Here is a 24,465-nt window from a genome sequence, read left to right as displayed (position 1 = left end):
AATGAAAAAGTAGCAGAAAATTCAATATACTTAAAATATAGTAAACCGATACAGCTACAATAGAGAAAAGGAGAGCGGGCATTTTAAAGTGAAAAAAGAGAAGAGGTTAGAGGAGGAGAGACGGGAATGATAGTAAAGCATACAACAGAAAGGTGATCATATAAGAGAAAAGTAGATAGGGGAGTGCAAATGAGACTGGAATAAGATCATATAAGAGAAAAGTAGATAGGGGAGTGCAAATGAGACTGGAATAAGATGATGAGAAAACTGGTCTCAGTTCTGTACAAGTTATTCTACTGAATATTTCAAATGAGGACTAAATAAACAAGTTTGTGGTAATCAGGTCATTTGGACAAATCAGGTTTAGCCAGGATAAAGGCAAATACACAGCTGTATGTTTACTAGACTTTTTTGTTTTAGTTAAGATTTAAATACTTTAGGGAGTTAAGTCAAAGTGAGAATGTAACAGCATCTCTAAAAATTGAATAATATTCAAGTACAGTGTGTCACCAGCAATAGTTGTATTTAAATGTAGCAAGAAGTTATTTATCTTAAGATTGAAGTATTTTGTCAGGGGAGTAAGGCTAAACAGTATGTTGTAAACTTACAGACATTTCTTTGTGGTCTGGAGTTGTCTGTACACTATTAGCATACGAGTATATGTTAGTTTCTGGGGTAATTCTAATAAGTTCAAGTGTTTAAAGGCAGTACAATGATAAGCTCTATATGGCTGATTGGCAGCAAAACTGGCCACTTTGTTATACAATATTGTTCAAGTTTTAACAACTGACCAGAGAGAAGACGGATAAAAATTAAAAGGCACAGAGAAGAGCTGGGAGTAGGCTGTTGCAATATCTTCTGTAAGGTCTAATCCTATAAAATTATTCTGGTTTTTGATGAGCTTTATTAGTAACATGGGGTACATGCTGTTCAAATTTCAAGTGTTCATCAATGATTATGCATAATAGTTTGGTGCAGGAGACTAGATCAACTTTGGTGTCATTTTTGAAGTTGACAGGAGTTCACTTTGGTTAGAGAACTGTTTTAGGGTGAACATTAATTTAATTTGTTTTGCATTAAGGGGAAGCTGTCAATCATTAAGCCAATTTACTGGTGCAACTGAAATATTTGTGCAAAGTGACTCAAAATATGCTTTATTTTAACAACCTGTACTGAAATGCTAGTTCTACAAAATATCTGAAAGGCTGTATATTGTGAACAACACAGCAAAACAGCACTTTCAGAGGGAGGTCACTGCAATGAAAAATTATGTCAGAGTTGCAACATCTTTGGACTTTGGAGTTTTACTTTTGGGACCCTTCAGGGTCCTTACCCCAGCTATAAAATAAGAAAAGGCATACAAACAACTTTGGTAACCAACACTGTCAATTTACTTTTGGTCAGAACAATCTCTATTTAACAATTAAGTAAATTTTACATTCAGCAAATAAGTATGTTGCGTTAGGTCTTCTGCTGAACTGCTACATTACACTCAGTAAACTGTCCCTCATTTACCCATAAATTCACTCTACTCCTTTCATAGCCAGTTTCTGAAAAGAAAAGCTGAAGCTCTAATCTAAAAGTAATGAACATCTCCTAGTGTCATTAACATAAAATCAAAAAAATGATGTATTGGGACTTCCTCCTTTCACAATGACAACTGTAAAGGGATGGGTCAGGGTAAATAATGCAGTATGTAGATGAGAGTTTTATTATACTAAAAAAAAAACAGATTTGTGATTTATATACAGACTGAGGGCATCCTTGTGGATTGCATGTACTGAGGGACTATGCTGTCCCAAATGTCACCAAAAATGAAGCTAGATTTGGATGAGTATGGAACACTGAACTAAATGGACTGGCATTTAATTAATAGGAAACAATGAAACTGTACTTTGCAAAAGGTTGCTGCTTATGTGACTGGGTAATACCATTACATTAACACAGACTCAGTTAAGGTTCTGATCACAGTCCATGGCTTGCTGTGTCTTAACTGGAAACAAATAACTTGCTCTCTATATGACTACTACTATAGTGTTGCTTCTGGGACTAACAAGATAGAGATGTTTCTGAAGATTAGCATCAGGAATGTGCACACACTTCTCTTGAGTCACGTTATGATTTTCCTTCATCATATAATTAATTAGTCAAGGAAAAAAGATACGCTCTCAGCACAGATGAATCCTGAATTAAATGTATAGTCTGCAAGAAGCAGACTTAAGGCAAAGCATGACAGACACTTACTCAACAGCCCCCAGTGGCAAATCAATAACCTGCACTGCAAGTCAATACAAACTTAAGTATATGCAAGAACACAATGACAATGTGAACCAAATAAAACACATCACAATACACAACACATTAAGAAAAATCTGAATTACTGTAGGAACAGCTAACATAGCAGTATTCCAAAGAACTCCACAACTGAAAGGCAGGTCAGGTTGCATTTCCAGTATCAAATCAGAGTCAACAGCTTCCTTACTTCTACCCTAAATCTGAAATATCCAAGTTTTCAGTGTCATAACTCCCTTCTACACAGCGAGAGAAGAGTCATGAAATATGCACTATCACACAAAAAGTTTTAGCTTTAATCAAAACTATATTTAGAAATTAAAATCCTCTCTCTCCACCTTCACTAACCTTCAAGGACATATAGGTTCATAGGTTCATACTAGGCTATCTGCCCAAGGGCATTTATAAGCCTAGCCCATAGTTATGTGGCTTTCGCCACCCCTTTAGTTTGAATAAAAACTATGCCTATCATTTTTCTGTGCCTCTGTCAAGCAGTGACACTGAAGTAATCCCTGGGGTATATCTGCGATCTCCCATCCATTGGTCAAGATTCCTCTTGAACAAGGCCAGCGAGGTGCTCTGCATCACATGTACCGGGATTTTGTTCCACAGCATAGGGAGTCTCTGGGTGATGAATCTGTCCCTCCAGCACGTTCTATTTATAACCGTGTCAAGGTTTAAGTCTCCCACCCTTGTGGTTCTGAGGGATCTAGATTTTTGAGGTTAAGCATATTCATCAAATCTGGGTTTGACATGGCCTTATATGTCAGGCACAGGTCACCTCTGAGCAAGCGGTATGAGACTGAATAGAGCTGGAGTTCTTTCAGTCGGGCAGCATAAGACATATTTTTGAGACCCTTTATCCTTTTGGTGAGGAACTTTTGGGGCCTTTCAAGCTGCAGCAGGTGTCTGGTCAGATACATTCCGAACGGGGCATTGTACTCAATCATAGGTCTAATGAGTGATGAGTACAGGGGGACGATGACCTCCCTTGATCTAGATGTGAATCCCTTCATGATCAGGTGGACGATATAGAAGGTTTTCCTAACTACTTTAGCAACATGAGTGTCAAACGAAAGGCTACTGTAAACTTGGGTCCCCAGATCCCTGATGACTTTTTCTGTGCTCAGTGGATTGCCACCTATATGGTAGCTAGGGGTAACCTTGTTTTTCCCAAAGGGTATGACTATGCATTTTCTGGCGTTTAACTTCAGGCCATGGCTCTGGCACCAGTTATCCGTTTCTGTGAGGACCTTCTGGAGGATATCTGTGTCAGATGTGTTTTCGACTATGGCGCCCAGTTTGCAGTCATCTGCAAACTTTGTCAGCCATAACCCTCCTGTGTTTGCTTGTACTTCAGAAAAGTAGATGCCGAACAAGAGTGGACCCAGGACTGAGCCCTGTGGGACACCACTTGTGACAGGCTTTGAGTCTGATATGGCTCCAGCAACTCTGACCCTGTGGGTTCTGTCACTTAGCCAGTTTGCAACCCATCTTGTGATGTATGGGTTTACATTCAAGCTGATGAGTTTTCGATGATACCCGAGTGGGGTATTGTGTCGAAGGCCTTTGCCAGGTCGAGGTAGGCTGTATGGACTGCCTTTCCCTCATCAATGGCCTTGGTGACTGTCTCGAAAAAGTCAACCAAGTTTAAGAGGCAGGATCTGCCTTTGACAAAGCCAAACTGGGTTGGATCCAAAGTCTGCAAGTTCCCTATGTCTTTATTTATGAGTTCCATTATGATCCTCTCCATGGCTTTGCAGATAAGGCTTGTCAAGCTAATGGGGCGGTAATTTCCAGGGTCTGTGGAGGCACCGCCCTTATGAAGTGGGACCACAGTCGCCGTGCGCCACTCCTTGGAGTGCGTATCCTGAGGTGAGGCTAAGATTAAACAGCTGTCCTAACTGTGGGTTTAATTCCTCGTTGAGTTCATGAAGCACACAGCCGGGGACACCATCCGGTCCCATGGATGCTGTGTTTTTGCCTTAGTGAGGGCAGTTCTCACCTGGGCGTTGGAGATGTTTGGGGGGCTACAATCCTCTGGAATAGATATCTCTCCTTTTGGGGGGAGAAGTTTGCACTGAACCTGTCAGCCAGTATGTTAGCAATGTGTGTAGGTTCAGTAATTTTCACATCATTTTGAACTAATTCTGAGCATATCTGGGAGTTTCCTCCTAGGTTTCTAACATAGCTAAAGAAGGCCTTATGATTGTCTTTAGAGTCCTTGGCGATTTTTCTCTCAAAATTTGCCTTGGATGATTTTATGAGAGCTCTTAGTTTTTACTTATAATGATCAAAGGTGTCTTACCTTTCAAGGATTTTGCTCTATCTTGTAGTAGCTTCCTCCTTTTGTTGTAGAGCTTGTTTATGGCTGGGGTCCACCAGACTGGATGCTTGCCTTTGGTACAGAGAGTCTTAGTTTTGTTTGGGATTGCCTGATCCATGCAGTCCTGTAGGTGCTGGTAGAAGGCATTTGTAAGTAATTCAGCGGTTTGAGTAATGTTTACCACTGGCTCAGGGGCCTTAAAGGAGACCACACTAGTTTTAGAAGTGTGAAATCGGCTTTTGAGAAGTTTTTCACTGTGGTCTTTTTTGTTTCAGGTGGGGCGGGATGAGGACCTCCAGCGAGATTAGTTTATGATCTGATCTCACCAGTGAGGGGTATACTTCCGGTGTTGAACATTTTGATCCCATGTTCGTGATGATGAGATCAAGTATGTTTTCTCCTCTTGTGGGGATGGTGACTAGTTGTTCCATGGCATTTGAGTTTATGAACTCCAGGAATCTTTGGGTTAGAGTGTTCGGGCTTGAGTAGTGTTCCCAGTCTATATTAGGGTAGTTGAAGTCACCTAGTATGATGGTGTTTGGAGATACATTTATCGCCTCCAATGTTTTCAGGAAGGCCATGTGAGGTTTCTGAGTTTGAGAGGGTGGCCTGTAACATGCTACAAATTGCAGAGCAGTCTTGAATATGGTTAATTGCACCTGGATGGTCTCCGATGCATCGTGCGTTGCCACCAACCTTGAGGTGTGGGTGTCCTTTATGAATATGGACACCCCCCCTCCTTTCTTGGTGTTGTCCGGATTTTGGGGCGGAGCATGATATGAGGTGAAACCTGTTAGTGCTGGGGTGCTCTCAGGAGCCTTGAACCAGGTTTCTGTCACAGCACAGACATCGATGTTCTCCATATTGAGAAGGGCCTCGAGTGCCTGCATCTTGAGATTGAGACTTCTGGCACTGAGCAGCATTACCCTTAGTTTTTTTCCTTTTTGGTGTTCTAGGGTGGTAGGTTTAGAATTTGAGCCTTGCCTAAAAAAGGCACTATGGGGGTGGCAAGAGCCTTTGCCAATATCCGGAAGCCCAGGGGTGACAGGTGCAAGCCGTCCCTTGCGAAGCAGCGTGGCTTGTCCAGCATGTCATCCCAGGCAGACAGACATTGGATCCCCTTTGAATGACACCAGAATTTAAGCCAATTATTAAAGCTGATCATCTTATCACTGTATTGTGGCATCATTCTAGGTGAAGGTAGGATACTGCTCAAGGTCAGGGTCATACCTGCCTGGGCTACATAATCAGAGAGCTCCTCGATGTCCCTTTTCATGTAGTCCAAGGAGGTCCGTCTCAGGTCGTTGACACCAGCGTGGACAATGACTGAGTCGTACTTGTACCTGCTGTTGAGAGACCTGAGTGCTTGCGTTATGTGGCGGATTCTAGCGCCCGACAGGCAGCTTACTGTGACCTTCTCCTTACTCAGTCTGGTGAGCGGGACGTCAGTGTGTCTGACTATGGAATCACCAATGACAAGTGTGTCTGGCATTTTGTTTGGCCTTTAGGGCTGTGACTGTTTGACACTCTGACTGTGTGGTCTATGTGTTGCATGTTGTATCTGATATGTTGACTCCAATTTGTGGTTTCTCTCTCCTAAAACTTTTTTTTTTTTTTTTGAGAAATGCTGGTCGTTTACAGTCAAAAAGATATTGCTATCACTACAATTACTGTTTTAATTTCAGAAAATATATATTAAGTCAATATTAAGTTAAAAGTGCCAATATTTTAAGTGTATCTGACATCCCTTCATCTCTGATGGTGGAGATGACGTTTTAAGAGCTATCTTATCCCCTTTCACAACACTAACCACTCTCAAGATCTTATATTCACAAACACTAAACATGTTTTCCAACTGTTTTTACTATCAATCTTCACTTTATTATTCCCTCTCTCAAACCACCTTTTTGTTTTAACTTGGACTTCTTGGATATCTTAACTTCTATCCTGTTTTCTGCACATTTACAGTTGTCTATTTTCGCAACCAATGTTGTTCCATGTCTAAGTATTTTTTTCTTGCAAAGTAATCATTACACAATGACCATTTAACTGTTTTGTTAAATGCAGAATAAGCAAAACTATGTTAATCAGTGTTCAAATCTGTAAAACTGTGGACTTTTCCAGTAAACAAATGGGAACAAAAATAAAAACAGCAGCAACAAAACAGTCTACTAGCCATGCAACAACATTTTTGTCACAGAATAATATTTTTAGACAAAATATGCAGCTTGACTACTTGCAGCAATAACATAGCTTGCAAAGCACACAGAAAACTTATCTACACACTGCTTTTTTTCCCTAAAATTTAAAAGGAGACAGATAATCAAATCTGCGACATTCAACTAACAAACTTTTCAAAAGACACAATACTGTACCAGAAGCAGCACACAACTACTCTTCTGCATGTTGCCATCTCTGCCCTGCCTTGGGAAGACTCTAGAAATTTGAAAAAAGCTGGGTTTCCGAATTTACCTCAAAGCACCCCCCCCCCAACCACTACCGAGTACTCCGTTATGTGGGTATATCTATGAAATTAAGTGCATGCATATTTCATTCATCTAGTTAAAAAAAAATACACAGTTACTTACATTTGTTGTTTTTTTGTAGTAATCAATCTGGTGTATATCACGTGCCAGACCAAAATCAGCTATTTTCATCACATTGTCTTCAGTTACTAAGACATTTCTAGCAGCCAGATCTCGATGGATACACTGAAGGACAAAAAAAGGGAAATGCAACTTGCGTTTCTCACATTTTGTACTGTTAGCTTACTGAACCATGCTGAGCATGGTAGCTTATTTTAGCATTTACATATTTTAGTTTATTTTCCAGTGCAAATCCTACACTAACTCCTCCTATGTTTACCTAATCATGTGTGAAAGGAAAATGATTACGTCAGCACTATCATTAATGTATGGAAGAGGGTGGCACACACTGCTCTGGCAAGCAGATTAGACTTACAGATGCAATAAAATACAAGCAATGTAATACGGAATGTAATAGGCAAAAAAAAACTTATTTCAGTAAAGAGACACATACATACAAACACTAACAATTCAGTGAAGGGAGATCCCCAGAAGGAAGATCTGTACAACACAATGCAAATCCTCAAAACAGGACACTAACAGAGATGGAACAGTTTTGGCTAGTCAGGGGATGAGGACGAACAGATTTAATGCAGAATACAGAGACAGGGTTAGGATAATGTAGGAGCTGATGTCACCAATGACTTCTGGTTAATGCTTCACTTGCAGCTTGGTTCTCACGGCTGAAGGCAGCAAGCACAAAATAATGACAAATACTATGGTGGAGGCAATATAAAACCAAAAGCAATAAGCAGGAAGAAATGTGAGATATTATAAAAATTCTGTTAGTGCACATGGATGATTAGAAAGGCTAAAACATGACACAGGGAAAGAGTATGGTAGGTGAGGAAAGACTGTTAACGTACTGAAAACATTTATTGTGAAACCCATCTGTTCCAAGGCTGGTGGGGCAAACTGCCAATTAATAAAATGATTGTAAATTACACTAAAGCTCTGTGATATTGTAATTTACATTAGTTAGAGGGTGACAGGTAATCAACTTGCATGCAGGGCTTTGACACATCAGGTTTTGCAAATTGTCATTTCAGTCGGCTGATCACATCCATAGTTTTCAAGTGAAGTAGCTTGATTATAGAAACAATTTCCAATAGAGTTACTACAACAAAAAAAACAGTAAGCATTGATTTTGTTAGAGGCAAAAAATACAGTATGCCCACAGACTATTACGTAAACAGGTAAAACAAGTGTAAATTTAAGGGAGATGGGGCTGCTTTTTTGTACAAGACAGTCAAAATTGTATATTTTGAGTTCAAGTAGAAAACACAGCTTATCTTTCGAAAATAAGACTAGAAAAAAGAAAACTTCTGAAAAGCAAGTGACTAAGACATGGTACAGTGACCATGAAACATCAATTATACAATCAGATTCACATTTTATTCTTAAGTACAGTTGTGTACACTTACCATAAATGTAGATGTTAGAGTGTATTCACTGTTGCAGTCATCACACTTGGGGCCTGCAGGTAGCCCTCAGTCAGCCTGAATACCAGAGTCTTGGGATTACTGCGTCGGATGCTGTCGCCTCTTCATGATGTCAGGTTGTCAGGGGTATAAAACAGGCAGCCTTCGCCATTACATCAGTTTTCCTTGCCCCAAATGTCAGGAGCCCCTCAAATAGGAAGCTAGTATATGGTGTGGAACACCACCAGTAAAAAGTAAATACCACTGCCATTAAAAATGGCCATAGAGAGGATAGGTAGAAGGACACAGAAAACCAGGGGGCTGGAGGGAGGGAAACCAGGACTGCAACAGTGAATACACTGTGACATCTACATTTATGGTAAGTGTACACAACTGTACTATGTTCTTCGTGTTTCACTGTTGCAGTCATCACACTTGGGTTGATTCCCAAAGCTGAGAAAGGGTGGAGGCAGTCAAGAAGCGTTGGGGCTGGCTAGCAGGCCTTGTAAGACTGCTGTAGCAAATCCAGCTCTGGATTTAGAAAAATAGGTAAGTGCTAATGCTTGGTGAAGGTGTGTACAGAACTCCAGGTTGCAGCTTCCAGAATGTCCCTGTTAGGGACTTCCCTGAGAAATGCTGCAGAGGTGGAAGTAGCCCTAGTGGAATATGTTCTGATCCTCGGTGGGGTAGGTTTTTCACGGTGCTTGTAGCAGAAATGGATGCAGTGCGCTATCCATCTGGAAATAGTTTGCTCTGAAATGGCCTTGCCCTCTGCCCCTGTAGCAAAGCTGACTAACAGCTGGTCAAATTTTATGAAAGTTTTAGTCCTGTCAAGATAGAACCTGAGCTGTCTGTGCACGTCCAAGGAGTGCAGGATCCTTTCCCCTTTATTCTGAGGATTAGGGAAGCAGGTTGGTAAATGGTTGGATTGGTTTAAAGCCACACTGGACACCACACCTTAGGCATAAAGGATGGGTTAGTCCTGAGGGAAACCCTGTCAGCATGGAAAATAATGAAGGATTCCACAGCCATTAGTGCCTGTAACTCAGACACTCTTCTTGCTGAAGTTATGGCTAAAAGCAAGGCTGTTTTCCAAGAGAGGAATTTTAACTCTGCTGAAGCAGCATGTTCAAAAGAGGGGCTCTCCTAGGGGGCCTTAAGTTGTTAGCCCCTCTCATGAACTGCTTGATGAGAGGGTGAGAAAATAGAGGTGGCTCAGTATTATAATGAGCTGAGATGGCAGAGGCACGAATCTTAATGGAGAAGCTCTGCAAGGTAATCTAGGATTTGAGGTAAGGCGGGCACTGCTGTGTCCTTTCCTTGAGACCGATTCCAAGAACAATATCTTTTCCACTTTTCAGCACAGGATTTCCTAGTACTAGGCCTTCTGGCCTCAAGAATGACGTCCAGCACCTGTTTGCTGAGGGTTGCTGGTGGTGTATTCAGAGGATAAGCCAGGCTGCAAGATTTAGGGTTTGCAACTGTGGATGCAAAATATGCCCCTCCTGCTGAGACCTGCTGTGAGGGTTCCTGGTGCAGAATTTGCTCAACTGGTGGTTCTCGGGGGAGGCAAAGAGGTCCACCTCTGGTGTCCCCACCACTGGATTAGAAGGTTAAAATTGTTGGGCTCCAATTTCCACTCGTGTGAGTGTAGGAGACTTCTGCTCAAGTCTGCCAGTAAATTTTGTTTGCCTGGCAGGAACTGAGCTTGTAGATGCACTTGGTTGCTCAAGGCTGTATTCCACAGGGTTATGGCCAACATGCAAAGTGGGTAAGAATGGGTTCCAGCCTGCTTGTTTATGTACCACATAACTGTGGTGTCGTCTGTTTTAATCAGCAGCTGTCCTGGAAGGATTAGGTATTTGAAGACTGTCAGAGCATTCTGTACAGCATCTCTTTTTGACTGATGTGCAGGAGAATTTGTCCTGGGCTCCACTTGCCTTGAATGCATTTCCCTGTCATGTGAGCCACCCATGCATAGTCTGATGCGTCTGTTGTCAGGGTTTGGGCAGCGAGGGGTTGAGTGAAAGGCAGTCCCTTGTGGTTGCATGCTTCTGCCCTCCAAAGAAACTCTGCCCTTAGACAAGGTATGATAGGAATGACTGTTTCCAGGCCCTGGGAATGTTGGCACCAAAGACCTTTTAAGTACCATTGAAGTTCCCTCATATGTAGTCTTGCATATGGAATTAGCAAAATACATGAAGCCATGAACACTAGGGCTTGCAGTATTTTCCTTGCAGATAGCTGGGTTTTGGTGGCCATTTGTTTGAAGTAGTTGGTCAAACAGCCATCTGGGAAGTTGTGTTCAAGCTTGCTCCCAGGAATACAATTTTTTGACTGGGCACCAGTTGTGACAACTTTTCGCTGATGGTGTACCTCAATGAAGTTAGGAGTCATTTTACAAATCAAAAAGAATCACTGTTCCAGGTCTAAATGATGCCATCTCTTTAGCACCTGTACTCAAGCTGAGATCAGCTAAGCTTTAAGTGTTTTCATTTTATGTTTTTTTATTTATTTTTTTCTATATTTATCTTATTTTAAATGTGTATTCAAATCAGTTTACATTAAAGTGTTGGTAGTATAGGATACCACAAGCTGTAATGCTTTTGCTGGTTGTATTAAAGAATTTAGTTTGTTTTATTAGATTAAGTTATTATAAAGTTTTTATTAAATTTTGATAATATTAATTTATTAATCCATTAATGTATCAGGTCAGTGTGGGTGGAATCCATTACAATATATTTTAATGTATGTGTTGTATGCATTATGTCTTACCCCTTTAAATGTTTAAGTATCCTGTTCCCTTTAATTAACTAATTGTTTAATTATTTTGATGAATATATAAGGAGTGGTTTTTGTGTAGGTATGCATTTGTCTCCATCTGATGAAGTGGTTTAAATGAAAACGCAGTGCTGGTGAAATCGCGTTAGTGGACTGTATAGTCAAACTTATTGTTTCTGCGTTTTATTGGACTGAAGAGTCGTTTTAATAAAGGAATTCGTTTGGATTACGGATGTGTGCCTCTTCCATCTGTTCTGTATTTTTGGAGTCTTTTTACAAATGCCAGGAGCTGAAGTAGCAATTCCTGACTGCCAGCCTGAATCAGGCAATCGTCAAGTACGGGAAAATTTGGATATTTTCCTGCCTGCAGTATGCAATGGCTGGAGCCAGGCACTTTGTGAATACTCTGGGCGCAGTAGATAAGCCAAAGGGAAGTGCAGAGAATTGATAATGCATAGAGCCTGCCCTAAAGCGTAGATATTTCCTGCAAGACTCCCTTATGGGGATGTGCAGATAAGCTTCTTTTAAGTCTAGGGTGACTAACCAGGCATCCTTGGCTAGCATAGGGAGAAGCTGTTACAGGGTAAGCATTTTGAATTTTGGGACCACCAGAAAGGTGTTGAGAATTGATAGATCCAGGATTGGGTGTCAAGAGCCCTCTTTTCTGGGCACCAGGAACAGTCTGGAGTAGAAACCCTGTCCCCTTTGTTCTACTGGAACAGGCTGAATAGCCCTGATATTGAGGGGTCTATGTTAAATGTTCGAACATCCAAACCGTCGAACATTACATGGTCAAGACCAAAAGTTTGACATTTGGATGTTCGAACATAAAAAAAAAAAAAAAAAAAAAAACACAAAAAAAAAAACACACAAAAAAAAACTAACAGTGTAGGCAGGGGGGCAAGCCCCCCTGCACCCCCCCCTACTTAAATACACCAACTCAGAGACTGCACTTCAGTGCAGAAAATGGAAATTCACTCTATCTGCACCGCATGGTGCTGTTGAAAGTCTATCTTTGAGCACTCAAAATTTCGAAAGTTTGGTCTCAACCATATAACGTTCGAAATTTTGAGCATTCGAAGATTTCACACGTACCCAATACTGAGCAGGGAAAGTACTTGCTTTTGAGCCTCTGCCCACTGGTTTGGAAGAAGGTCTGGAAACCTGCTTGGGGTTGGCAGTGAATGGAAGTAGAATCTGCACCCCTGGGATACAATGTTTAGGACCCATCGGTCCTGAGTTATGGACATCCAGTTTTTTGCATGAAGGGCAAGTTTTCCTCCTAGGGGTGCAAGTAAATGGGCAGGGCTGGGAAGGATAATTGAAAATTCATTGTGAACTTTTTCCATAAGGGGGTGGCTAACCAATCCCTGTTTTTGAGGTGGGGGCACTCCATTGTTTAGATCTCTGCATACCCTGAGACTGTAGTCTGGGTGGTCTGTTTCCCCTGGGTTTGGACTGAGAAGGCCCTGAAAGGGCTGGAAAGGACCAGTTTTTAGAAGGCCAATGCCTTCTGAATCTAGGTGGCTGCACTTGTAAGAATTCTTTAACAGTTTTCACAGATTTAGCTTTTTCTTCCATCTTTTTAAGAACCTCTTCTGTTTTGGTGCCAAACAGTCCTTATTTAAAGGAGTGTCTAGTAATTTTGGTTTGACATGATCTGGCAAGTTTTTTTCCTTCAGCCAAGCATGCCTTCTCAGTACAGACCCACTGACTGCAGCCCTGCAAGATGCTTTTATGGCATCAAAGCCACACTGCAAAGTATGCTTACTAACTTGGTTTGCAGAATGCATTAACTCTTGCACATCTTTATTTTCACACAATCAGGAAGTAACACCATTTTTTGTTTTAGTTCCATATGTTGCTGGTACTTCAACATGTGAAACTGGCAATTCAATGCCCTGATGGCAAGAGTTGCAGAGGTATATACCTTCTTACCCCATCTGTCTAAAGCTCTGGAATCTCTGTCTGAAGGGGTAGTGTTTTTGGCTGTAGTAGCCTTAATACCTTTAGGTCCCTGGGAAATGGTCTCTGGATCCGCAGTAGGATTCTTAGAGAGAAATTTGTGAGAATCAGGTACTCTGTAGTACCATTCAGGTTTTCTAGGGGTCGGTGGTAAAGTGTCTGGAGTAAGACTGGATTCCATGAAGACATCGTCTACAACATCCAGGACAGGGGGTATAGCTAGAGGCCTGTGCTGAGGCAATTCTAAAAATTCTCCGAGTCTCTTTTTAGACTGAGGGTAGTCCTGGCATTCCCAGCAGAAATGCTCTCTCAAAGTATGCAAGGTTTCACCAAAAGAAAAATCCTCTGGAGGGGAGGCAGAGGGAATGGCTTCCTCTGCATCTGAATCCTCATAGTTTAAGGGTATGTCCTGATAATCAGAAAGGTCAGAGTCATCGGACTCCTGGTCTGTAGAATCAGAATGAAAATTCTTCGTCTCTTAGCAGGGGAAGATTGTCTTCCCCTAATTAGGGTAATAAGGTCTTCAGCCATTCTAAGTATTTGTTTTTGTGGCATGGCAGCTTGAGCATGCACTTGGTCATCAGTTTTCTAGGCGTAGTGTGTACTCTGGACCTGATAAACTTGGTAGTTTTAGCTAAAAATGAAGTTGTTGGTTTAATTCGAACATTGGTAGGTTGGAATATACCCTCAGAAGCCGGTGCCTGCACAGAGGCTCCGGACCTATCCAAGGTAGAGACAACCCCAAGTTCCATAGTCAAAGAAGCATCTTGCGGCATACCGGAATCCGAATGGGTCTCAGCAGAGACCTGCAAATCAGCAGAAGTGGGCATCAGGGGCTGCAAAGGCTACTCACTGAGTACCGGTGGACTGGCAACTAGCTTAACGGAAAAGTCATCAGCAGTTTTGGACCTATGCGGTCTATCTTTACATTTTTCGGAAGATCGATAGTCGGACGGCTTATAAAAGCCATTTCGGAATACGGAGAACAAGAGCTAAAGAATTTAGCGAAAAGATAGCCCGACGACGAATGGTTCTAGTGTTAAGGCACAAAACTGACAGCGAGGGAAGTCGTGGTCTGGGCCTAAACAGGTGACGCAGTAAGAATGAAATCTCTGAAAAGTATTTGCTTTCCACAGGCAAGACAATTGTTAACCTTTTCTGACATTGGTTAGAGCAAGAAAAAAGGATCCCCAACGGGGTACTCAGCTTTAGAAGACTTCAGGTTTGAAACTCGAAAATTTCAGGAAGCGGCCAACCGGCACTTGCGAACTGCTTCGGGCTCCTTCTCGGGAAGAAAGACTGATGTAATGGCATCAGCTGCTTGTTTTATATCCCTGACATCATGGAAGCGGCAACCACATGCGACACAGAAATTCCAAGACTGTGATATTCGGGCTGACTGAGGGCTACCTGCAGGCCGATAACCCAAGTGTGATGACTGCAACAGTGAAACACGAACAACATCAAGAGATAAATACAGATATAAAATATAAAATGAAAATAAAAATGTGTTGTAACTGATTTCACAAAGTGCAAATTGAATAAAAGTACAGTTTTGTACCTACCATAAATGTAGATGTTCGAGGATCCACATTGCTGCAGTCCTAACTATTGGGGGTAGTCCGCTGTCCAGTACTAATGCGCATGACCCATATCCTCAGTCTTTTCTTGCCCCAGATGTCAGAAGACCCTAAAAAGACAAGGCCCAATATACCTGCACCAAAAATATGTACAATATATACAAAAATATCAGCATATAACCTCACCTACACAACCACCCCTAAACACAGAGGGGAAGGAGGTGGACTGCAGCAATGTGGATCCTCGAACATCTACATTTATGGTAGGTACAAAACTGTACTATGTTCTTCATTCCACATTGCTGCAGTCCTAACTATTGGGTAGAATCCCAAAGCAGAGGTAAGGGAGGCTGGCAAATCATAAAGAAGCAGGAGCTGACAACATGCCTTGCAAAATAGCTGTGGCAAAACCAGCCCTAGACTTAGAGTAGAGAGGAAGATGATAATGCTTAGAGAAAGTATGCACTGAACTCCAAGTAGCTGCCTCCAAAATATCCTTAGTTGCCACCCCTTAGAAATGCTGTTGAAGTGGCAGTAGCCCTAGTGGAATGAGGCCTAATCCCAGCTGGAATCTCCTTGCCATGATGGGAATAACAAAATGCAATGCAAAACCCAATCCACCTAGAAATAGTTTGTTTTGACACAGGCTTGCCCTGAACTCAAAGCAAAAGAAACAAACAACTGCTGAGACTGCCTAAAACCCTTAGTCCTGCTCAAATAATAACGCAATTGCCTGTGTACATCTAAAGTGTGCAAAATCTTTTCCCCTTTATTTTGGGGGTCCGCATAAAAGTAGGCAAATGAATAGTTTGGTTTAAAGCCACACTAGAAACCACCTTAGGCATAAAGGAAGGATTAGTACGTAATGATACCCTATCCTTATGGAAAATCAAAAGGCTCTACTGCCATAAGGGCCTGCAACTCAGACACCCTTCTTGCAGAAGTAATAGCCAACAGAAAAGCAGTCTTCCATGACAAGTATTTCAATTCAGCAGTAGCCGCAGGCTCAAAAGGTTGTAGAGTAAGTTTTTCCAACAAAATTGAGATCCCAAGCAGGAGTAGGAGCTCTACCTCCCCCTCTTATATTCTTTGCCCCTCTAAGAAACTGCTTGAACAAAGGATGCGAAAACAATGGTGGGTCACAATCATAGTGAGCTGAAATTGCTGCAGCATGAATCTTAATGGAAGAGAAGGACAAACCTTTGTCCAATAACTCAGTAAGATATTGAAGAGCCACACTCAAAGTAGGCTCAGAAATCTCCAAATTCTTTGCTGTACTCCAAAATAAAAATCTCTTCCATTTTTCTGCGTACACTTTCCTTGTACTAGGTCTTCTAGCTTCCATAATCACATTTAAAACTTGTTGAGGAAGTTGAGACCTGCCGTGTTTCAACACAGAATATGCCAGGCTGTTAGATGAAGAGAGTGAAGCTTGACATTGAGCAGATGACCGTCCTTCTGAGATAACAGATGTGGAATCAAAGGTAAAGGCCATGGAGGCTTTACCAGACTCCTTAGTAGTGGGTACCAGTGTTGCGAGGCCAATCTGGAGCTATTAAAATCATCCTTGGCTTGTCTTGTCTGACCTTTAAGAGCACCTTTGGAAGAAGAGGCAGAGGTGGAAAGGCATACACATGAAGATTTTTCCAACTGAAAGAAAGAGCATCCACTTTCCAAGCTGTGTGATGAAACCCCTTTGTGCAAAACTTTGGCAGCTGGTGGTTTAGTGGAGAAGCGAACAGATCTATGTCTGGAGTTCCCCATGACACTGTCAATTTCTGAAATACATGAAGATCCAGTTTCCACTCGTGGGGATCCATGATTTGTCTGCTTAACACATCTGCTAAGGAGTTCTGTGCTCCCGCAGAAACCTTGCCTGAAGAGTTAGTTGCAAGCTGAGCAGTCTCCCATAAAATCATTGCTTGCCTGCATAGACGATAAGAATGTTGTACCTCTTGTTTGTGGTTCTACCACATGACAGTTGTGTTGTCTGTTAGAATCAACACCTGCCCTGGAAGAAGTAACTCCTTGAAAGCCATTAATGCAAACTGGACTGCTAACATCTCCTTCATGTTGATATGTAGATGCTGTAGTCTGGCAGGCCACTTGTCTTGTATCCACTTTCCATTTAGATGAGCTCCCCAAGCAATGTCCGAGGCATCTGTCGTTAAAATCTGACTCGCCTCTGGCGGGTCACAGAGAGTCCCTTGTTTAGGTGACATTCCTGAGCCCACCACAAAAATTCTTTTTGAAGGCAAGGTATTATTTGAATGACAGTGTCCAAATCCTGGCAGTGCTGTGTCCATACATTTTGAGATACCATTGCAGCTTCCTCATATGCAGTTTGGCATTGGGAAGCACCAGAATACAAGATGCCATGAACCCTAATGCTTGAAGGACTGTCCTTGCAGTCAGCACGGACTGATGAGATAGTTGATGGAAGTAAAGGGATAGACTCTTTTGTTTGTCGGCCATCTGGGCTGCTGTATTCAGTCTCACACCCAGAAAGCACATGTCTTGAGAGGGTACTAGACTGGACTTTATTTCGTTCACAGAATACCCTAGGCATCTTAGCACTGCTATAACATATTCCAGATGCTGTAGAAGGTCTTCCTTTTCTTGAGCCAGAATCAGGCAGTCGTCCAAGTAAGGATAGATTTGAATTCCTTTTAGCCTGAAGTAAGCTATCACTGGAGCCAGAACCTTTGTGAATACTCTGGGCAGTAGATAAGCCAAAGGGCAATGCAGAGAACTGATAATGAGAATTTCCAGCTGCAGATACTTCCTGCAACTTAGTCTTATAGGCACATGAAGGTAAGCTTCCTTGAGATCTAAAGTTACCATCCAGTGATCTTAGAGGTAAAAGCTGTTGTAACGTCAACATCTTGAACTTGGGTATCACCAGATAAGTGTTGCGGATAGATAAAGACAAAATTAGTGTCCACGTGTTCCCCTTCTTTGGTTCTAGGAACAGGCGAGAATAAAATCCTAGGCCTTTCTGATACAGGGACTGGCTGAATGGCCCTATTAGGAGTAACAGAGAAATTTGCTTGTGAGCCTGTTTCCTTGTGGAGGAGGAACGTCTGGCATGCCTTTCAAAGGGGCAATGTATGGAAATAAAACCTGTAACCGTGGTGAATGATATCCAACACCCATCTGTCTTGAGTAATTAAATCCCAATTTTCTTTGAAAAGAGACAGTCTTCCTCCCAAAGGAGCTGCCAGACGAGAATCTACTGGCAGCTGAAAAGGCAGGTCATTGGGTCTGGAAAGGACTGACCCCTGCCCTCACCAGAAGTCTGAGCAGGTGAACTCCCTGTTCTAGGCCTAAAAGAACCTTGAGCTCTGCCCCTACCACGTCTAAACCTACCCCTAGACTGGGAATCATAAGCAGGATATGTCCATCCCTTAGTAGGCCAATTTCTACTAAACTTTGGTGGCTGCACCTGCAAAAATCTTTAACAGTTTGCATAGACTTAGCTTTGTCCTCCATTTTCTTTAAAACTGCTTCCACAGGCGAACCAAACAACACATCAGACTGTAAAGGAGCATCCAAAATCCTTGTCTTAACATGCTCAGCTAAATTCTGATCCCTCAACCAGGCATGCCTGCGAAGAACAGAACTAGTGGCAGCCACCGAGGAGGCCTGTACAGCATCAAAACCACATTGCAAAGAAAGCTTACCCACTTGTTCAGACACATGAACTAAATCCAGCAACTCTTTACACTCAATACCTAAAGCATCCACCTTAGATTTCAATTGTGAAAGGAGATAATTTTGATATTTTAGCATGTGAAACTGACAATTCAACGCCCTCATGGCTAAAGTGGAAGAAGTATACACTTTCTTTCCCCATCTATCCAAAGCCCTTGCCTCTTTATCAGTGGGAACAGGGTTTTTAACAACAGAGGCCTTAACACCTTTAGGTCCCTGAGAAACAGTTTCCGGGTCTGCCCTAGGACTCTTAAAAAGATACTTATGAGCTTCAGGCACCCTATAGTACCTATCAGGTTTAACAGGAGCAGGAGGCAAAGAATCAGGGTTCAGGGAAGCCTCTGCAAAAACATCTTCCACCACATTCAACACAGGAGGTATAGCTAAAGGCCTATGCTGGGGTAAAAACAAGAATTCCCCAAGCCTCTTCCTGGAATCAGAGTAATCTTGGCCTTCCCATTTAAAGTGATCCCTCATGGAATGCAGAGTTTCTGAAAATGAGAAATCCTCAGGAGGAGAAGCTGTAGGAGTGGAATCATCCACATCAGAATCAGAATAAGGAGGATACTCCTGCAAGTCTTCCGCAGAAGACTCAGAAGCCTCTGAACACTGTTCAAAACTCTCAAACTCAGGTTCCACCCTAGGCCTCTTATCAGGAGGGGGCATAGAACCTCTAATCATAGTAATCAAATCTTCTGCCATTTTAAGCATATGTTTCTTAGGCACAGAACCTGAAGTGCTAGGAGAAGCCCCCACTGAAGCTAAACTTGGCCTACCTCTCAAAGAAGTTTTGGAAACAGAAGGAGAGGCTCTAACTACCTTGGGAAGAGAGGGAAGAACAGTTACCTGAGAAGCCCCCTCAGCCTGGCCTACCTCCTGAGAAGGCACATCCTGTAACAGTAAAGTCTCTGCCTGAGACTCCAAAGAAACTCCTGGCAAAACCTCTGGCTCCACTGAGCCTTCTAAAGAACCGACATCCTGGACTGCCGGTTCATCAACTTTTGTCCTTGCGCTTTTAAGGGCGGCGGCCGGAGCATCCGGCGGCATTTTATAATTACAACGCTTCCCAAACACTAACCTGGCACAGTCTAACCGTCTCTTAATAGTGCGTTTGTTAAATCTAGCACAAGAGCGGCATCCAACAACGTCGTGCTCAGGCCCTAAACAAGGTATACACAAGGTATGGTAATCCCTATGAGGTATCTGTTTCCCACAAGAAATACAGTTATTCACTTTTTCTGACATCCGGTTAAATACTGAGGCAAGAAAAACAAAATGTTCCCCAGCCAACTTTGATTCGGTCTGAAACTCCGACTTCAGAAAATTTCAGAACGCCCCTGCACTCAAGAAACTGCTTCTGCATCGGACCATGCGGCAAAACAGTCTAATGCGCCCTGACCGGCGTCCATATACTTTGGTATTCGGGCCGACTGGACAGCGGACTACCCCCAATAGTTAGGACTGCAGCAATGTGGAATGAAGAACATCTGCAAAATGAAAGGGTCACATTTTTGGACTTAGTTATTTCACATACCTAACTTGTGATAAAGTTCTCTGCCTTCTAGACAGGATAAACAATATTAAGTAGGTGTGGAAGGAATTATAGTAGTGGTACAGATAAATCAATTTACACAAGTTTAATGAAAACAAAAAAAAAAAATCAAGACATCTCTCTGCTCCCGCTGAGTGAGCACTAAATGAATTTTCTGTGGTTCCTGTAATCTGCTGAGCTGAAACACTAAACAATGGAAGGTGAAACGCACAGTGTAAAATCCTGGTGTCTGTGTGGCACAAAGTTCAAGTATCAACCAGCTATATCAAATGCGTTGGAAAGTTCAATAACTCTGTTCAGAGATGTAAAATAATTCTTTTTATTCACGAAAAGTAAGCGCTTCCGCCCGGAGGCTTCTTCAGACTTAAACATAATGCATTTCCTTTCTAACATTTAAATAGCCCTCCATTTAATTTCATTGGTTAATTGCATAGCTTGGATTTATCACAACGAAATGAAATTAATGCAATGAGAATACTATGCAATACTGAGCAATGCGCAACTGTTATAAGATCTAACAAGAATAAACCATTAAAAACATATATATACAAACTATATGCTTCTATCTAAAAAATATATATACATATATATGTGTGTGTGCATAAATATAAAAACAACAAATATATGAATATATTATAAATATGACAAAACTATATGAATGGAAGTTTGCTAAAAACCTAGCTAAATGTCTGTATATTATTCTACAAACAAAACATACAAATATAAAAATCTCAGAAATGTTAGAAAGGAAATGCATTATGTTTAAGTCTGAAGAAGCCTCCGGGCGAAAGCGCTTACTTTTCGTGAATAAAAAGAATTATTTTACATCTCTGAACAGAGTTATTGAACTTTCCAACGCATTTGATATAGCTGGTTGATACTTGGACTTTGTGCCACACAGACACCAGGATTTTATGCAATTTGGTGTGTTACTTGTTGTTTTTACGCTGGTTCTGTGTTCCGGTGGCTGGGTGTGTATTTTTTGGATTACACTTTACGGTTTTTGTTTAACACACCGGCCTAAGGGAATGGCGGAGAGTCCTAATACAAATGCTATTATAGAACTTCCTTACAAGCCTGTGACTTTAAGGTACGAACGTTTTCATGCTTGCGTGACTGGTAGAGACAACCTACTTTTGGATTATGAACCGAACGTTGAATCGAATGATGGCGTTTCGAATAGTGAAAATGTTCTGAAGTTATCTGAAGACCTGGACACACTGGAAAATTATCTTTTGAGGCTAAAAAAAACTGCAGTTACAGAGACAATACTTTGAGGCATGTTTGGCGAAAAAGATTATACCCCGTGGATTACGGGTCTTGAAGATGCCTACGTCAGGTAATAGACTCCCTGACTTACTATATAAGTGGCAACAGCTCAATATTGAGCTTAGTTTTAACTACATGAGGTTACTCATTGACTTTAATTTACCAGAAGAAGAAGAACTTAGACTTAAAGTAAATAAACTGTTTGATAATATTAAATTTAAGTTTCCGGGTGACAACACGGACAGTAAAATTGAGAAAATTATTGACAATGTCTCAGTGATAGAGAGACGCATGTTAGATCAGAAGAACAACAAAATATTAAGGGACACAAGGGACTTTAAAAATTCTCATGTTTTCATCTGGCCCAGACAACGCATAAGTAATCAGAATGTTAATAATGTATCACAAAGCAGTTCAAATATGGCTGCTGTGAATGTAAATACTTCTGTTAATAATGTTAATGTTATGCATGATGCTGCTCGTGTTGACTCTGAGTTTCAAATGATTTATCAACGAATAGTACTAGTTCAGTAGTAACGAATGAACCTCTTTCCATTGAGAATGCTATTAACAATGCTACTAACAACAATAGAAGTTCATTAGGTAATCTAGAAGTAGATACGAGTTTAGTTGAAGCTGCAGACCTGAATGGCATTACTAACACTGTGTCTGTGAATACAGGAACTGTAGCCAGACCTAAATCAGGTTTTAGCAATGTGCCAGTGCCCACACAGTCCACGGTGGGCAGGGCAGTGCATACCCCTTTCCCCATAGCACAAGATCACTTTTTGGGGAGGAGGCGCTCAGCGAGCAGGGGCAGACAAAAAAGGAAAGTATCATACGAGGAATACCACGGCCCCACCTTGAAAAAGATGTGGGGGAAGACAAATCATTGATAGTTAATTTGTCCAGTAAGAATCTAACTGTTCATGAAATACAAGTTTTAAATAAAGGACTTAGTTATATTCCTACGAAAAGAAGTAATGTTGTTGATTCGATTATAGATGCTAAAATGTTTGTTAGGAGCATTCAACTGAAATTAGATTTTGGTGGCTCTAATAGTATGATGAATGGTCCTTGTTTTCGTACTAATAGTACATTCATTCCACAATTACATCCGATAGTGGAAGTTTTTTCTAGAAAATTGGAAAGTGATATTTATGATTATTTTGAAATAAGTAAAGGAATGAGATACAGAAATAACCTGAATTATGCACAGCGACAAGCCCTGAAAGATCTTAGGAATGACCAGAACTTGGTCATTAGGCCAGCCGATAAGGGCGGCCCCATTGTCCTTATGGATACAGATGAATATACTTCTATTATGTTAGAACTTTTGAGTGATACGAATTACTATGTCAGAATAGATATGACCACAGTATCAGACAAGGTGTTTCAGACATTTTATATGTTAGATCTACTCATGTCTTCCCTTATCACGAAGGAATTGTTTGATTATTTAAAGGTCAAGAATCCACTTATACCTATTATCCAAGGCTTACCGAAGGTCCATAAGTCACAAATTAGACCACCGATGAGACCAATAGTGGCAGGCCAAGGTTGGATTACCGAACCACTTTCTATTTTTACAGAATACCATTTAAGACCCTTGGTTGACACAAATAGAAACATATTGAGGGACAGCAAACAATTCTTGCTTGATTTATACTCATATATGAGTGGACAGGATGACAGTCTATCGTACATTTTAGTTACTTTAGATGTGGTCAGCTTGTTCACTGTAATTCCTAATGATTTAGGTATTGAGTATGTACAGGACTATTTAAGAAGTCATTCAGATTTCTCATCTGAGAAAATTGAATTGATATCTCTCTTCTTAGAGACTATCCTGATGAATAATGTTTTTATGTTTAATAATGACATCTTCCTACAAAGGGATGGCGTGGCTATGGGCACTTCTTGTGCCAATAGCTACGCCAACCTAGTCATGGCTTGGTGGGAAGAAAGTTTCCTATATAAGATGGGTTTGTTCTTGAGATATGTAGGTATATACCGGAGGTTTGTGGACGACCTCTTTTTGGTTTGGCTCGGTGATGTCAGTTCTTTGTTAGAATTTGTTGAGTTAATGAATAATTCTATGACATTTTTAAAGTTCACTTTGAATTTTTCAAGAGATGAAATTTCTTTCCTAGATGTAGGCATAAATAGACTTAGTAATGGGATGCTTAATACTTCTGTCCATAGAAAATTATGTTATAGAAACACACTCCATCATAGGAATAGTATGCACCCCAGTTTTGTATTTGATAATGTGGTGAAAGGACAGATTGTAAGAGCCTCCAGGCTTAATCCAACTAATGAAGGATATATGAATGAGTTGGATGGCTTAAGAGCTAAGTTGATAGAGAGAGGCTATAATAAGGAATTAATCAAACAGAGGGTTTCAGAAGTCAATAAACTAAGAAGTAATATAGCGAAGCCATATTTTTCTGAATTATCCACTCTCTCTGATATAAATAATACATCAATCACGCGTGAAATTAGGGCCCCTATGTTTTTTACAAAAGATGCCTCACATTTAAGAGAGCTTATGGCTAAGAATTGGGATATTTTGTTGTTGGATAATGACATCAAGCAGGTTGTGGGCCCCAAACCTCGGGTGTACTATAAAAACAAACCGAATCTTAAGAGAATATTATGTAAATCTAAGAGTATTACGGTAGGGAAAGATATGACTAGAGACAGTTCAAATACCTCACCATGTGGAAAGTGTAACCAATGTATGTATATAGATGAAGCTACTACTTTTATACATCCAACTACAAGACAAGTATTTAATTTCAACACTAATACAAATTGTAGTAGCAGGAATGTTGTGTATCTAGCCAGGTGTGAGGCGTGTCCTGCATTCTACATTGGAAAAACTAACAGATCCTTGAAGGAACGCATCAGAGAACACATCTACCATATCAGGCTAGGTTCTGATTTTAATGCACTAGCCAAACATCATAAAGATCTG

General features: G+C 41.1%; 1 protein-coding gene across 2 annotated transcripts in view; it reads right to left on the bottom strand.

Moving 5' to 3' along the window:
* The window catches only part of LOC122799715 (fibroblast growth factor receptor 1), a 749,414-nt gene that overhangs the window by 54,715 nt on the left and 670,234 nt on the right, over nt 1-24,465 (bottom strand). For both annotated transcript variants that reach the window (XM_044068959.1, XM_044068968.1), the window contains exon 10: nt 7,207-7,329. In XM_044068959.1, the coding sequence (XP_043924894.1) occupies nt 7,207-7,329 (123 nt within the window). The remainder of the gene's footprint in view (nt 1-7,206; nt 7,330-24,465) is intronic.

The sequence above is a fragment of the Protopterus annectens genome, chromosome 1.part0, assembly GCF_019279795.1.
Source record: "Protopterus annectens isolate FY-2018-M chromosome 1.part0, PAN1.0, whole genome shotgun sequence".
NCBI lineage: Eukaryota > Metazoa > Chordata > Ceratodontiformes > Protopteridae > Protopterus > Protopterus annectens.
This window is presented reverse-complemented; position numbering and strand designations above follow the sequence as displayed.